At 49.9% G+C, this 15,054-nt stretch overlaps 7 protein-coding genes across 7 annotated transcripts; 1 reads left to right on the top strand and 6 right to left on the bottom strand.

Annotated features, from left to right (window-relative positions):
• Window positions 1–164: 164 nt before the first annotated feature.
• Window positions 165–2,874, bottom strand: FVEG_13404 (hypothetical protein; the record flags this gene model as incomplete). The annotated part of the gene is made up of 3 exons (XM_018902774.1): window positions 165–2,300; window positions 2,345–2,701; window positions 2,749–2,874. The coding sequence occupies 3 exons, from the start codon at window positions 2,872–2,874 to the stop codon at window positions 165–167; spliced, it is 2,619 nt and encodes an 872-aa protein (XP_018761588.1).
• Window positions 2,875–4,008: 1,134 nt separating this feature from the next.
• Window positions 4,009–5,725, bottom strand: FVEG_13403 (hypothetical protein; the record flags this gene model as incomplete). The annotated part of the gene is made up of 4 exons (XM_018902773.1): window positions 4,009–4,180; window positions 4,223–5,415; window positions 5,463–5,484; window positions 5,535–5,725. 4 exons carry the CDS (start codon window positions 5,723–5,725, stop codon window positions 4,009–4,011), a joined length of 1,578 nt encoding a protein of 525 aa, XP_018761587.1.
• Window positions 5,726–5,997: 272 nt separating this feature from the next.
• FVEG_13402 (hypothetical protein) lies at window positions 5,998–7,074 on the bottom strand (the record flags this gene model as incomplete). The annotated part of the gene is made up of 2 exons (XM_018902772.1): window positions 5,998–6,737; window positions 6,795–7,074. 2 exons carry the CDS (start codon window positions 7,072–7,074, stop codon window positions 5,998–6,000), a joined length of 1,020 nt encoding a protein of 339 aa, XP_018761586.1.
• Window positions 7,075–7,532: 458 nt separating this feature from the next.
• On the bottom strand, window positions 7,533–9,707 carry FVEG_13401 (hypothetical protein; the record flags this gene model as incomplete). The annotated part of the gene is made up of 4 exons (XM_018902771.1): window positions 7,533–7,856; window positions 7,922–8,210; window positions 8,267–8,690; window positions 8,741–9,707. The coding sequence occupies 4 exons, from the start codon at window positions 9,705–9,707 to the stop codon at window positions 7,533–7,535; spliced, it is 2,004 nt and encodes a 667-aa protein (XP_018761585.1).
• Window positions 9,708–10,048: 341 nt separating this feature from the next.
• Window positions 10,049–11,369, bottom strand: FVEG_13400 (hypothetical protein). Its single transcript, XM_018902770.1, has one exon. The coding sequence runs from the start codon at window positions 11,129–11,131 to the stop codon at window positions 10,418–10,420; it is 714 nt and encodes a 237-aa protein (XP_018761584.1). The 5' UTR covers window positions 11,132–11,369; the 3' UTR covers window positions 10,049–10,417.
• Window positions 11,370–11,932: 563 nt separating this feature from the next.
• FVEG_13399 (hypothetical protein) lies at window positions 11,933–13,014 on the bottom strand. The gene is made up of 2 exons (XM_018902769.1): window positions 12,925–13,014; window positions 11,933–12,869 (listed from the first exon to the last, which is right to left on the bottom strand). Exons 1-2 carry the CDS (start codon window positions 12,973–12,975, stop codon window positions 11,973–11,975), a joined length of 948 nt encoding a protein of 315 aa, XP_018761583.1. The 5' UTR covers window positions 12,976–13,014; the 3' UTR covers window positions 11,933–11,972.
• A 542-nt stretch (window positions 13,015–13,556) lies between these two features.
• On the top strand, window positions 13,557–14,779 carry FVEG_13398 (hypothetical protein; the record flags this gene model as incomplete). The annotated part of the gene is made up of 3 exons (XM_018902768.1): window positions 13,557–13,739; window positions 13,789–14,439; window positions 14,500–14,779. The coding sequence occupies 3 exons, from the start codon at window positions 13,557–13,559 to the stop codon at window positions 14,680–14,682; spliced, it is 1,017 nt and encodes a 338-aa protein (XP_018761582.1). The 3' UTR covers window positions 14,683–14,779.
• Window positions 14,780–15,054: the final 275 nt, after the last annotated feature.

Genomic DNA, 15,054 nt, shown 5'->3' with positions numbered 1-15,054 from the left:
GGCGGTTGAGAGTCACGAGATGGAGACTGGATAGTGTGAAGACATAAAGAGATTCTATTATCAATGAATGATGCTGTTAAATGACTGCTAGCTACATTTCATCCACCACCGCTGTCCGTACTGACATAAGAGTCGTTTCGTAATGTTCCAAGTGATCATGATGCTCAAGGATACCTCACAGCAAAGACGGGAGACTCCGACTTGTCCCAATCGCTCTCCTTCTTCTCATCACCAAAGATCCTCAGAGCCCTGTAAGCGACCTTGTACTTTCCAGCAGGTGCATATCCTCCATCAGCCAACTTTCCATTCCAGACAACATTACCCTTGCCCATGGGGTTCCACAGAGTAGGGAAGCCAGCAGGCGATCCCAGACTCTTGGCAGTAGAGTTACCAGAGACGGGGATCAGCTCGGCCTCGAGCTTGGCCGATCCGAGGGCGAGCTTCCATGCCAGAGCAGGAGCGGGCTTCTCGTCAGTAGCGTTCTGGCCCTTGACGGGAAGAACAAAGGTGGTGTTGGCAGGAACGGGGTTGAGCTCGTCCTTATCGTTGGACTTGCTGATCCAGGTATCGTCGGAGGCGAGAACCTTGGAGTCGTGGAGGGAACCGGTAAGACCTTGGTAGGGAAGAGACAGGGAGATATCAGTTCCATTGATAGCGATGTATCCGGACCAAAGAGCAAGACGCTTGGCGTCGAGACCCTCGGGAGGAGTAGGCATAACCTCAATGGTAACAGAGTCACCAGCGCCAACACTGACCTTGGCTTCGCTGAACTTGAGGCTGGCGTGGCCGTCGGCTACATCGTTGGGGAACTCGGAGGCGTAGATGCTGTCCTTGGCAAGAGTGTAGACGCTCTTGGTAGGAATGTGCGAGATGCTCAGATCAAGCTCTGTCTTACCAGTGTTGTGAAGAGTGAAGTTGAGAACTTCGGTAAAGTGGTCGGTGTCGTTGAAAGCCAAGCTAGAGCGGCTCAGTAAGAGGGTAGAGTAAGCAGCGTCATAGGCTTGGATTAAGCCACCACCCTGTTGAGGAACAGGAGCAAGATAGTCGTAGAACTTGGCACCGTCGTTGAACAGAGTAGGGTTGGAAGTAGAAGACAAAAGGTTCTCGAGGACCTCAGGGTCAAGAGTACCGCGGACTTCAGCAATAAGAGCAATTACTCCAGCGACCAAGGGGCAGGCCATGGAAGTTCCAGAGAGGACAGCATAACCGCCCTTCTTGAGAGGATATGTCGAGAGGATGTTTCCACCAGGAGAGCCAAACTGGGGCTTGACATCGAGTTCCCAGGTAGGACCCCAAGAAGAGTAAGTGCTCACAGCGCCACCGGTAACATTGTTCTTGCTCTCCTCCAGAATGACCTTTCCATCAGAACCATCAGACATCTCGAGAGTGACGGTAGATCCAGCCTTGAGAAGCTCAACCCACTTGACACCAGTCTTGGCGGGGACCATACCAGCAGCAACGATACCCTCAACGGTTGAGACATCAATAGCTGAAGCACCGCTGGCAGCGTTGTTGTAGACGAGGAAGTACTTGGCACCATGCTTAGCAGCGTTCTGGGCCTTTTGAACAAAAGTACAGCTTCCACGACGGACCAAGACGATGTACTTGCTAAGATCGGGAGTGTCCTCGGGGTAAGCATCACATCCACCGTTGGGAGTGGTGGGATCCAGGTTGGGAGCCCAAAGAGGGAGTGTGACCTTGCCCCAAGCAGCAGGGCTACCAGCAGTGGAACCAAAATCGATCTTCTTGCTGCTGTTGTCCACGGTGTAGTGGGAGATGTTGAGAAGAGAGACGTAGTCGCTGTTGTCGTAAGAAGCGATGGCCATGACCTTGTTTCCATTGGCGGCGGTGCTAGCGTAGAACATACCAACGTCACCAGAGTTACCAGCAGAGACAGTGCAAGGGACACCCTTCTCGACGATTCGAGAGACGGCGACAGCCCAGGGCTCCTCGGACCAACCGCTGGGACCGCCGATAGAAGCAGTGATGATGTCGGCGCCATCTTGGTAAGCTTGGTTGAAAGCGGCGATGAGAACATCGTTACCGGCTTCTCCAGAGCAACCAAAGACACGGTAGGCGCCAAGGGTGACCCCGGGAGCAGCACCGGTAAAACCGTACTCATTCTCTTGGGCAGCAATGATACCAGCGACGTGAGATCCGTGGCCTTGGCAATCCATGGGATCATCATCGGGGTAAACGGCGTTGAAGCCATCGTACTTATCACCAACAAGATCAGTACCGAAGGAAACAAGGCAATCTTTACCGAAGCAACCACCAAGAGCAGGGTGCTTGTAGTCAATCTAATAATGTCAGCCAGGTCTAAACCCAAGAGCATGAGACTTACACCAGTGTCGACAACAGCGACCTTGATCCCATGGCCAGTGATACCCTTCTCTCGAAGCTTATCAACCTGGACCTGAACGTGGGGTGAGAATGTATCAGCAGTATCATTCAGATCACGCTTCTTAAGAGGAGCCTTCATGCCAGGCGTAGCAGTCCACTCAATGCGAGGCTTAGGAATGCTATAGACCTTGACAGGCCACATGTTCTTGACAGCGGGAAGAGCTGCCATCTTGGCAGCCATGTCCTCAGCGGTAGAAACATCGTCAAACTGGATAGAAACGCCCTTGAACAAGTCATAGTCGAACTTGACGCGAGTGGTATACTTGTCATCAGCAGTCCTGTAAAACTTGGCAGTATCCTACTACTATTAGCAGTGAAGTGAAATGTTGGTGGTAAGATGCGTACGTGGTTCTCCTCGAACTCGAAGATGTAGGCACCTGGGACGTGCGTCACAGCGGTACCCTGCTCAGTGTCTTGAGCTGCAGCGGACAGCCCTGCGAAAAGCAGAGCCGTCAATCCTAGACGGACCATAATGAATGTGTGTAGTGTGATATAAAGAGTGACTTTGTAAAGAATGACAAACAATACAATAAAGAGTGTGGAGCAGTCAAAAGAGTGACAGGATACCAGAGCGAGTGGTTGAAGACAAGACCTTGGCAGATCAACGGCGTTATCACAACATTATATAGCCTACACGGAGTGTCCCGCCCTCTTTGGGAATATCTGTATCCGTCCAGATACAGCAACCCCATCTACGGAGTATATGCAGGAACATGTGATGCCCCCCAGCTCTACAAGCTCAAACCTGCATGACCTACCCATAAACGCGTCAAAAGAGCCCTCCAGAAGTTCCAGAGCAATTACCAGAAGTTCCCTCGCTCTTATCAACAGACCTACCAGATAGAAGCTAGCGCAGGGAAGATCGTGCTAGCTGATCGAATGAGCGTCTAGATGCTAGCCTTGGCGCTCAGGGGAATTGCAGGGGTCAGCGTTGCACTGGCGCGGGTGAAGCGTCGAATGCGGGACGTTAGCCCGTGGGACTTTTATCCAAGTGCCGCGACTCCGCTGGACAGTCCGTAATTTTAACGCTGGCTATGTACATGTCGATTGATAGAGCAGGTCGATGGGGGGACCTTTTTGTCCGTGGGTTTGGGGGTTTCCTATCGTGGTTAGGTGAGATGGCGACATTCAAGACGCGGCATTTGTCCGCTGATAGCGGAATCATCGTTAATCGTGATACTCTGTAGATAGAGTTATGAAGCCGCTGCAGTAGTAAAGGCGATCAAAGGTAATTATGAGGATAGGCTTCCGCTTGTTGGAAATCACTTTATTCTCGGGCTTTTGCGGCGTATCAAATGAATATCCCCGAGCAGGATCCTTACTCGTGTAAACTGTAATTGCTGGAATAGACTTTCGTCTTACCCTGTAAGAACTCTATCTGACGGAAATATGAACCAAACATGTAACGTAGCGACTCATAAATCCCTTAGGTCGAAAGTTTCACGGTTTCACCGGTTCGTGTTGAGTATTTTTTTAATTGCTATATTGGAGATATTGGGTAATAAGAGCACTGTGCAGAATAATGAGGCATTGCGCTGGTTTTCTAATTACTGATCACACATCGAATCAGAACCCTGTATCCGTATGTTCCGCAAACAAACTCTATCAAGCTCTGATGAGCTTTTCTAACAATGATGCTACGCCCAAGACCTTTTCCTCTTCATACCTCCTTCCAATGATCTGTACACCAATGTCAAGCCCTTTCATTGCTTCGGGATTATAAAGGCCCCTTATCCACTCATCAATGGCATTGCGCGGCGCGTAATCATGTAGATAGCTACGGCGCGCTTCATCAGCTGCAGTGACATATACATCAGACGATGTTGGATCCTCAGAGCTTCCGAATTCTGCAAAAGGGAACGACATAGCTGTGTAGTCGAGAAAGTTCCATATCTTGGCGTAACCAGTCCATCTGCTTGACCTATGCGTAACAGCTGTATGAGGCGACACAGGACTGATTATAACGTCGACACATTCTCCATTTTCTAGACCAGCAGTCGTAGTCCATTTCTTGTTGTAAGCCTCCTGTGCTGCTGTCTTTCGGCGATTGAGTTGCCAGTATTCATACACCGATATCGGTTTGGACGATTTGACGAGCGCTTCGACATGGGCAATCATCGGCTCGCCTGCAACAGCGACTTCAGTCTTGATATCCTCTCCACCGTCAGCACGGTAGAACTGATCCTGGATCTCGATGCAGCTTGAGTGGTCTGCTGTACTCCAGGGAATGACTTTATGCCCTGCCTTTTCGAAGATTGCCACTGCCCGGCGGACCGCTTCTTGGATTTCTGGGTGAGGTCGCACAACCCCATCGTCGAGAATGATACCAATGGTGAGTTTTCGCTTCTGCACGGCCTCAAAATCGGCCTGTCGCCATGGAATTGGAACCACGTTCGGGTCAAGCTTCCATGGTTCTGCGAGTAGACATTCTTTGGTTAAAGCGATGAGGTTAGAGAGCGTTGGGCTCATTGGACCAATTGATGAAGGAACATGAGACTGCCCCTCATGAGAATTTGCTGCACCAGAGTATGAGAACCTACCAGACGAAGGCTTCAACCCAAAAAGGCCGCAGAGATGACTTGGGACGCGGATTGAGCCTCCAATGTCAGTTGCCCAGCCTCCAAGTGATCCAGACATTCGCATCAGCGTAGCCTCTCCACCAGATGAACCGCCTGGCGAAAGCTCGGGTCTTCCAGGATATGTAGTGAGTCCCCAGAGAGGACTTTCGGTCTCGCCATACATGATGCTCTGAGGGATAACGGTCTTGGTTATGATGACTGCACCTAGCTTTTCAAGAATAGTCACCATGACTGCATTGTCGCGGGCGGGCTTGAATGAGCGACCGACATAGCCCAGGGTCGTATCGAGCCCAGCGATGTTGAATTGGTCTTTTACTGATACTGGAATGCCATGGAGAGGACCAATGAGCTGCTTATGTTTTTGGAAGTACTCATCGAGAGATTTTGCGCGTTCAAGTGCGCTTTCAAAAAGAGGTTCGCTGAGGCAGTTTGTCTAAGCTATGTTAGTCGTATTCGCGGAAGGCTATGCTGTATGCGAACCTCATTGTGTGAAGCGATGGCCCTGCAAGGAGTTAGCAATTGGCAAATAGCTTGTAGTGATGGGTGGCTTACCTTCGGATTGTAGCAGAGACTAGATTCTCTGCTGTTATCTTTCCGGTCTTCAATTGATCGAGAAGGGAAGAAATATTGGCATGTTCTGGCACGATACTCTCATCGGTTACCGCGGGGAGCTGAGCCTCGCAGCTCTGGATGGCACCATCGCGATCCTCCCTTTTCTGCTTCACGGTAGTTTCCCAATACATAGTGCTCAATTGCTTCACCGTGTTTGGAGAACAAATCCTGGATATTTAATAAGAATTGAGTATCTAAAATGCCTCGTCGAAAGGGAAAGTCTTGACGGAGCTAGTGGTTCTAGAACCGGCAGTTGATAGCTTCTCGTGATAGAGATAAGAGGGTCGCTACGAGCTCGGCACTGCATCCCCGAAAACGTCCCCGCAACTCAAACCCGAGAGTCGTGACAGTTCGCATTTCGCATTTAAAATGAAGACGGAAACCAACAGACAAGGGAAGACATCTACATTGTCATGACAGATCTGAAGCGAACCTTTCCACTCTCCATCTTGTCAAAAGCCTCTCGGTACTGAGTCGTAAAGTCAAACTTCTCAATGATACACTTAATACCATGTGTATGCGCAAACGCGATAGCGTCCTCCGAATCCTGCTGATGTCCCGTGTTCCATCCATGCACGCTGAGATTCTTCATGATCATGTGGACCGTATTGAATTCAACCGGCCCAAGAGGTGAGAGAACGACCAGCTTACCAAGAGCCGCAAGGCCTCCTGTAAGAGGACTGACTGCTTCTGCGTTCGGAGCCGTTGACAGGATCATGTTAGCCCCTCCGAGCTTCTGCAGCGCCTCACAGGGATCTTCTTTGCCGGAGTCGATGTAATGATGAGCGCCTAACTTCATCGCAAAGTCCTTTTTCTCGCTTCCGGCGCTCATGGCAACCACGGTGTATCCCATCTTGGAGGCATACTGAAGTGCCAGATGGCCTAGTCCTCCTAGGCCTTGGACTGCGATAAGACCACCTTGGAGGACGCCGATCCTGCGAATGGCGTTGAATACGGTGACTCCAGCGCACAGTAGAGGAGCTACTTCGGCGGGGTCTGCATCAGAGGGGATTCGGACGGCAGCTTCGGCGTGAAGGAGGACGTATTCGGCGTAACCACCATCCATAGTCACACCGTTGATAGCACCGTTGTCACACAGTTGAAATGATCCAGTTTGACAGGAGCGGCATGTCCCATCGTGGCCTTGTCATAATATCATTAGCCAACCACCGTAATAATTCTGAAAGTGTAGAGACTTACCGCCATGCCAAGCGCCACCAACACGTTCACCAATCTTAAAGTTGCTCGCTCCATAACCGACAGCAACGACATCTCCAACGAGTTCATGACCCGGAACACGAGGAAACAAATCTCCAAAGCGACCTTGCTGCATCCACGAATCAGAGTGGCAGACGCCGCAGGCTAGGACTTTGACCAATATGTAGCCTGGGCCAGGTTGTTCAAGTTTGGCTTCCTTGAGGGACAGCTTTGAGCCACTCTCATGGAAAAATGCAGCTTTGTAGGTCTTGGGTAGGGACATGTTTTCAGAGAGATTGAAAGTATGATATGGTGTACTGAGAGAGTCGGAGTATTTTTTGTGTATGGTGGTGAGATGTCGATAGCTATGATCTTGCACTCTTATATATACCATTTAATCCTCATCATTTGATTTATCAGCTCGGAGACATCTCGTAATGAGACTCGGCCTCTGTGCCAGAAACGCCGTTACTGGACATGCTATCGTGTCGATGCAAGTGAAGTTGTGTTGCAGTCAGCTTTGAGCACCGAGATCGAGAGCCGAGCACCGAAGAACGCCAGCGTGCTTACAAATTCCAAGTACCATGTACGATATCGGTTAAGAATTGACTTTGGTATCAGTATAACGACATCAATAGATTCTGACAGATAGACTAAATTCGGTTTGACGGTAATTACAGCATGGCAGGCTGCTCATCAATTCCGCGCTCCTCCATAAGCCAGTCAAAATTATCCAACGCACTAAAATACGAAAAAATGATCCCAACTACCCGCAAAGTCTATTCCCTCAAACTCAGCTACAGGTTGAGTAATAGTTGGATTATTCAGAATATGATCAAGGACCTTCTTGATCACCCCTCGTACATTATGAGCAACTGAACAGTGTGTTTGCGACGGACATGAAGTCTTGAGATATCCTAACAGAAGACTAAGTTGCTGAATGATCGATGACCGAGAATATATTTCACCGGCTATGATGCTATCTTGTGTTGATACTGTAACTGGGACGGGTTCTATGAGTTCCATGCACAAGACGGCTCCGGCGAGGGTCGCGTATCCCATGATCTGAGGGTTGTTAGCCCCGGATGGCTGATTCGTATTCGAGTGAAGGCAAGAAATTGTTGACTTACTATCCATCGACATTTGCCTTGCAGGGCAGCCCAGATGTGCTTTTGGGCCCAGAAATTCAGCGTCAAGACGACCATCTCGAAACTGGTGCGCAGAAGCTCGGTTCTTGGATGACCATGTCTGGCAAACAGTCGCTGGATGAGAAACATGCTGAGTAAATGGTCTAGTCTTATCAGTAGCCTTGGATAACCGATTTCAAGGTCTATCTCGCTTATTCCCTCTGTTGCTGGGCTCCAGATCAGGTGCTGAGGAAGCTTCGCATAAAGATCAAGCTGTTTAGTCTTGAGTTGCCTATTCATGATTAAACCATTAGAGAGAGAAGCATCTGTCCTTAGGGTCTCACTTACATGACTTCCGTAATTCCGTAAGCACCATCCTGAGCGAGTACAACTTCGAGGATCTCGTCCCTTGCCAGCGCAATCATCATGCGAACACGCAGAAGCGAGCCCGAGTAGATACACCCATCTTTGTTCCATCCGTCCTGACCAAGGAGCTGAGATTTCCTCTGGAAGGTTTCTCTATCTGATAGCAAGGCTGACTCTCCTAGGTCAAGTGGCAACTTGATAGAGCAGAATCTCCTCGTAAGAAGAGGAGGTCGCCCAACAAAAGTGGCCAGGAATTTATCGACCACGAAGATCTGGCATCCAATACGCCTCCGTATCTCAGTAGGTACTGATGACATATGCGGTGACGACTTGGCCCGATTATCGTGGAGTCCGGAGAACGTCAACATTGCAACTGCCTCTGCATGGAACTTCCAGTACGGCAAGCCTGCCGCAATCAGAATCAACTTTACACATGTAGACTTTTTGGAAACTTACTGGTCTCACCATGCATCCATGAATGAAGAACAGATCGCTTGTATACCAGAAACAGCATAAGCGTCCCAGAACTCCCGCCCATGTTAGCCAGAGTTATGCATGAAGCACAGTACTCAGTGCACTGGCGAATTATCCTCTTCGAATCTTCGTTCGATGTGGCTGACAGCTCGCTCAAAGCTGTATAAAGGAAGATAACGCCAACAGTCTCCCAGCGCAGATTCTCTCCCGAGAAGCTTTGAATCCATGCATTCGGGTCATCTTGGTCCTCTATGAGCGTTTTTCGTGTGTTGATACATATTCTACTGCCCATCTCGCGCAAACTTGCTGCGTTTGCTCTATCACTGAGCTGAGGCCCGAATGTGTCCCAAGTACTAGATAGGAGTCTATCACCAATACCAGCCAACCAGTCCTCATCAAGGCTAGCTTTAGGCATTGATCTCTGGGTGGATAGTTTCTCGGGTAGGGCCTGGAGTACTTTTATAGCAAGTTGGCTTGCTCCTTGATCCATATCCACAATACTCTGTATCTCGGCCACCGATGGTGGAGCTGACATTGTCGGTGAAGGAGGGGCAGTTTCAGTAACCAAGGGACCCTGTGCAGCCAAACTAGCCTCAGTCTCTTGGTACGCAGCCGGGAAGCTTGTAGGCCCGAAGAAGCCCTGTGGCGGCCTCGCAGCAGGGGAGCTCCACAACCCATCATCGGGTCCAAAGTTCCTGGTTTGGGCTGCAGGTGCCGTGACCTCGGAGCGTAAGGCTGATGCTTCGGACACTCGTCGCTGAGAGGGCCTCCCTCGAGAGGCGGTCGCTGCTTGTTCCGGCACTGCATAGTAACATGCAGATGCACCGTTCGGCTGCTTCCTGCACCGGCGACAGATGGGATAGCCGTGGTCGCACGCGACTTTTCGGCGGCGACAAGGCTCGCACGCTTGCTTCTTGCCGTTACGCCGAGTAACGAGTGGACTAGACATGGCGGTCCGGATTTGGCTCCTGCACTGATTGGATTGACCTGTCGAGCGCCGAGTTTGAGATGCCCCGAGTGTTGTTTGCGGGCGGAGATGAAGCTGTCAGCAGACGGTGCTGACAGCCAAGACCGAGCTCCGAGGGCCGACGCATTGGGAACAACCAGCCAGGAAATTTTACCTAGTGCTTATTTGACTACAAGCCAGAAGCGTGGGTATAGAAATAGATAAGCAAACTGTTGTGCCGCATAGTTACATACTTATGTAGTTCAATGTCGACGCGAAAACCATGACTGTCTTGGGGGACTGGCGACTTATCACCCAGAACTTGAGGCATTAAGATATACAACAGAGGGATCAAAGCACGATTGCACCAACTAAGCACTGATTCATTGAAAGTCGAATAATACATTAGCTATCCACCAAGCCTCATAAGGGTATTCCGTTCAGTCTCATCCCCCATCTTACGATATAGCCATTCCTGATGCTTTCTATCCCCAACCAGTCCGTCCGAGACACCTCTCAGCAGTCGTTTACATCTTGTTTCCCAGTAAACCAGTGTATAACTTGCACATTACGCCCAAACCCAGATGTTCCATCTCTAAGCCTCGAAGCTTTGATGCTGCATTTCCAGAATGCAGTCAAATGTAGTAGCGGTAGGGTATTCTTTGATGGTGACGCGATCGGTGTCCAGATCTTGTCGTTCATGAGAGCGAGATTTACATGTATCCGCCCGTGATGTGCGTCAACCAGCCTTTGACGCGTTTTGAGACTGGTGACGCGTCGTCTTCGCCGTCATCCTCTGCAGGTCGCTTTCTGGACTCATGCGTCGGCATTTCTTGAGTCGGCGCCTCCTCCTCGGCTGGTGTCTCTTCTACTGGTAATTCTCGACTTGGCTTCTGGTGTTCTTTTGCCAAGGTGCTCATGTCGCTGGCTGATGCACTCTCGCCCTGGTCGGGCGCATGGTCGAAATCGTAAATGGGCTCATCTGACAGTTCCGAGGATACGTCAGAGCTAAGTTCGATTATCGGCACGTGATCGTGCCTATCGCGCAGCTGATATCTGCTGCCGCCCTCATCCGTGAGGACTTTTTGCGGTTCACGAGCTGGTGATTGCTGCCGCGGTGCGATAAGCCGAGGTAATTCTGGTTCCTCTGGTTCGCCTTGTTTTGAGTAAGGTAACGACTTCTGTTGTGGTTTTGGTTTTGGTTTTGGGAGTAAGCCCGCAAGGGTATGTCGTCTGATTTCTTTGGTGGTCTCTCGCAGATGAGCGGCCAATTCACTGTGCGGATCAAGATGCCAGAGAGTGCGCTCGATGGTAGCGCGAAGCATGTGAAGGTTCCCCTCCTCGTGGGCAGCGCGCTCGGCGGCGGTGAGCTTGGCCATGGCAGCTTGGGCTTCTCTTCTGGTGGAGGGTCGGTAGAGTGAGCTCATGAAGTGAGTGAGGGGACGGCGGGTGGGGACACGTGTTTAGAGCGATTTAGGCGACAGGTGCCATCCATTGATTTAGGTATCTCATGCAATCTCGATTTCTGTCCTGAGTGTAGATATGAGGTATTGTCTTCTTGTCATGTCTATCGAGGTTGAGGCTGGCGTGAATAGGGTTGGACACGATCGGTCGGGTAATATTAAGAGGTTGGTTTTATTTTTCAAGCGTCTCCACTTGGGGTCGGGGTCTTTTATTTATTATGCGTGATGAGCTGTCAATGCTACTGGAGCCTGAAAACCCGCGTGGTAGCATCCGGTGGACCTTGCTGATAGCGATAAGCCAATCAGATCGTCGATGACGACAACAGATGACTCATCCCTGATTTGCGCTATGACGTCTACAGTTTAGACTGTCCACTTAAAGCACGATTTCTCAGTGTTTCAGGTCCCCGCTAAACTGTTTTTAGACGATCCAGGTCAGCCTCAGGGTAGCTTCGTCTCTTGACCCAGCATTTACAAGCTTTTAAGACCTGAACAAGTGTTGTATGTTAGTAACTAGTAGCATCAAATATCTCTGCAACATTTTAAGTGACCTTAAACTAGTTGAGTGCTCAAACTAGCGTGATAGGAACACCAAAAGTGAGTCGGAAGCCTGACTTGAGCTTATCATAGCAAGTCGAGAACGTTACATAGTAGTCTAGCTTGGACCTCACAGTCTGATGAATGTGTCGTCCTCATATTTTCGCAATCGGAGGTTCTCAAATACACATGATTAAGGATCACAAGGCTTAGCTACAACGTAAAAATGCATCAGGTCAGACATGTCTTTATCTGTATAGAACTGCCACTAATCCAAGGTTATAACCCCTACATCAGTCCCTGTTGCTTGCTTTATCGCATAAGACACTAAATCCAACGTATCCTTCGGAACAAACAGCTCATCCGTAGTACCAACAACCTTATCGAAATGAGTCAAATAGTCTTCCGGACCCGTCGCACGAGAATGCCCAGGCACCGTAGCCAACGTCGTTCTGGCGGCTCTTCCACCACCAACACTGAACAGCTCCCCAGACACGGGACATTCCGCACTGCACAGTGCTACGACGAAATCTGCCACGAGATGCGTATGGAAGTATTCTCTCGTGATCCTCTTGATGACGGGTGACAAGTCCGACATGCGGGATGCTGCTGAGGGGAGAACGCCGTTGATCTTGATCCCGTGCTTGGGGCTCATGCGCCCAAGATCGCGCGTCAAACCAAAGGTGGCGCCTTTGCTTGATACATAGCCACCATCACCACCTGCTCCCATACCGATGAGACTATCAGACGAAGTATTAACTATTCTCCCGTACCCTTGCTTCTCCATAGTAGGATACACTGCACCAATGAGCATAACAGTACCCAGTGCCGCAATCTCCCACGTCCGGCGGAAGGATTGGACGTTCACGTTGTCGTGGGAGCTAGCTTCGCCAGCAGTGCCTGCGTTGTTAACGAGGATGTGAATAGTTCCATACGCCGCTAGCGTATCCTGCACAAGCTCTTGTACTTCGCTCTGGACAGAGATATCATGACCATCCGCGATAGCCTCTCCACCCTTGGCTTTGATCTCATCAACGACAGTTTGCGCACGAGAAATAGTACCGCGCTCGCCGCTTAGAGAACCACCGTAGTCATTGACGACTACCTTTGCGCCATAAGATGCGAGCAGAAGAGCATACTCCCTGCCGAGGCCGCCTCCCGCACCCTGTAAAGAGTATTGTCAGTGACATCGTTGGTATAATCATACGTTAGAAACCCACAGTAACGATGGCAACGCGACCTTGGAGAGATGTCAGTTTCGTTTGGGACATGGTCAAGTCTAAGTTGTCGTTGATAGAGTTCGGAAATTAATTGAATGGTAAGTGATAACTACCTATGCTCGCAGGACCTGTTCTATAATGAAGATTTCCCCGCACCTTGGGGCCGATCGTTAGTGCCCGATAACGCGCTGTTGAGTCAATATGACGCTAAATCTCGGGTTTAGGGGACCTCGGGGGGCTTGAGTCAGTAAGTGAGTCAGTGGACTGAATCGCCTAGCTAATGGACCCATTTGGCCAAGGGTGGGTTGAGAGTCCTGATGGAAACACTTAGTTATTGATGCACGATATTCCGGGGAACAGTTGAACTAACCATAATCGATTCTTGGTGTGCGAAGAGTGTTACGAAGTGAAGGACATGCGACAATGACCGAAATCAACACGATGCTCGAGGACACCAGATTGACAGCTTATTTGATCCTACTAAAATGCAAGTTGAGCTTTGAGCATATTAGAAGGAGAGTAAGCCACTAACAGTTCTTGTTCAGATTATGTGATTCCTGGGACCAGGCTACGAGCCCTGATATCACGCATTCTTGGGAAGCAAGAACCGACACTTCAGCATATGCTCGCCAATGCCACGATCCGATGGTGAGAATAAGTATCCTTGTGCATGTTCCAGTGTTAATGTTGTTTCTAGGCTGTCATCCACCTTATCAATACACCAATTCAGAGCACTTAGCTCTGTCCAATGCGATGCGAATGCTCTGCTGCAGAACTGCCCGACTCTCCTCGAAGAAAAGGCCACAGCCGAAACGGTACCGTGTCTGTAAACATTCGATCGCGTCCATATTCTGACGAGAACAGATCGCAGGAGACGACTATCGGGGGCATTACCTGGCCAAATATCCTAACCCGACACACATCATATTCTATGTGTATGGAGGCGGTTTTGTTAGCGGCTCAGCAGGATCTGTGATGCCCTATTTGCTGCAGTTGAGCGTTGAACTTCAAGCCCGGGGTCTCAAAGCTGACATGTTTGTTGCGGAGTACGACCTCGCTCCAGAGCATCCATACCCGGGTGCATTGAGACAAGTAGTCTCAGCGTATCAATACATCGCCCGTCGGAATTTACCCATAATCCTGGTTGGTGACTCGGCTGGGGGCAATCTCTGTCTCGGGCTACTTCGACACTTGGTCAAGCCCCACCCGAGTATTCCACCACTGACGCAGAATCAAGGGGAAACCGGACATGCCGTGGCAGCTTGCCTGAACAGTCCGTGGGTCAATCTGCGAAACAATGGGGATTCATATCGGCAGAACGCGAACCAGGATTGTCTCGACAAGGGCGCTCTTGACCGTTGGCGCAAGGCATATCTAGATGGGAAGCCCTTGGATGAGTATGTGAACCCCATCGACTGCTTAGATGGCTGGAAGGAGATTCTGCCCAAGGATACTCTCTTGGTAGCCGGCGAACTGGAGCTCTTCCTCGCCGACATACAAAAGCTGGCTCGGAACGTCCTCAAATTAAGTTTTCCCAACCGGCGCTTTTGGTGACTTTGAAACTGATTGTCATAGCAGAGCGGTTATAGTAACATTGAAATGCACGTGGAGCCTAAGAAGGGGCATGTCTCGAGTATGGTTGACTTTGGAGTTACACAGCCGGGCCTGCCAGTGGCTCGTGTTGGACAAGAGGAAGATCACACGCATTCTGGCATCCACTTACAGGCTGACTGGATTGTTGACAAATGTAGAGTCTGAGAGGGGAGGGTGGTTCTATGTCTTTTTTGTATATGTATTGGAATCAGCTGTGTTTGAAAGGATCTGATAAATCCTCGAAACGAAACAAGTATTGGCCTTAACAATTGATCTACTGCGCGTGAAAAGCTTGAGCTGCCATTACTAATAAGCTAAAAGAACCGTCATGCGGTTTTTACTAGATCAAAAACTCGTCAGCTCGTAGGCAGAAGGAACTACGAAGTCTTCAGAGCTCATATCTGCAAACACGCGTCGTTTCACACTTTGGTATTGTGAGAAGCCTCCGAAGCTAGTCTTACAACGGATAACTCGGAGTTTTATAGGCATGCGGGTGACAACTGGTGGCATGGGCAATACTCAAAATAAATGACTCAT

This window comes from Fusarium verticillioides, chromosome 8 (genome assembly GCF_000149555.1).
Source record: "Fusarium verticillioides 7600 chromosome 8, whole genome shotgun sequence".
Classification (NCBI taxonomy): Eukaryota; Fungi; Ascomycota; class Sordariomycetes; order Hypocreales; family Nectriaceae; genus Fusarium; species Fusarium verticillioides.
This window is presented reverse-complemented; position numbering and strand designations above follow the sequence as displayed.

Excerpts from the sequence above, each read along its gene's own strand:
- FVEG_13399 (XM_018902769.1), bottom strand. The coding sequence starts at position 12,975 with ATGTCCCAAACGAAACTGACATCTCTCCAAGGTCGCGTTGCCATCGTT. Across the intron at positions 12,870-12,924 it reads GTCGCGTTGCCATCGTTACT|GGTGCGGGAGGCGGCCTCGG; the intron begins GTGGGTTTCTAA and ends TACTCTTTACAG.
- FVEG_13400 (XM_018902770.1), bottom strand. The coding sequence starts at position 11,131 with ATGAGCTCACTCTACCGACCCTCCACCAGAAGAGAAGCCCAAGCTGCC.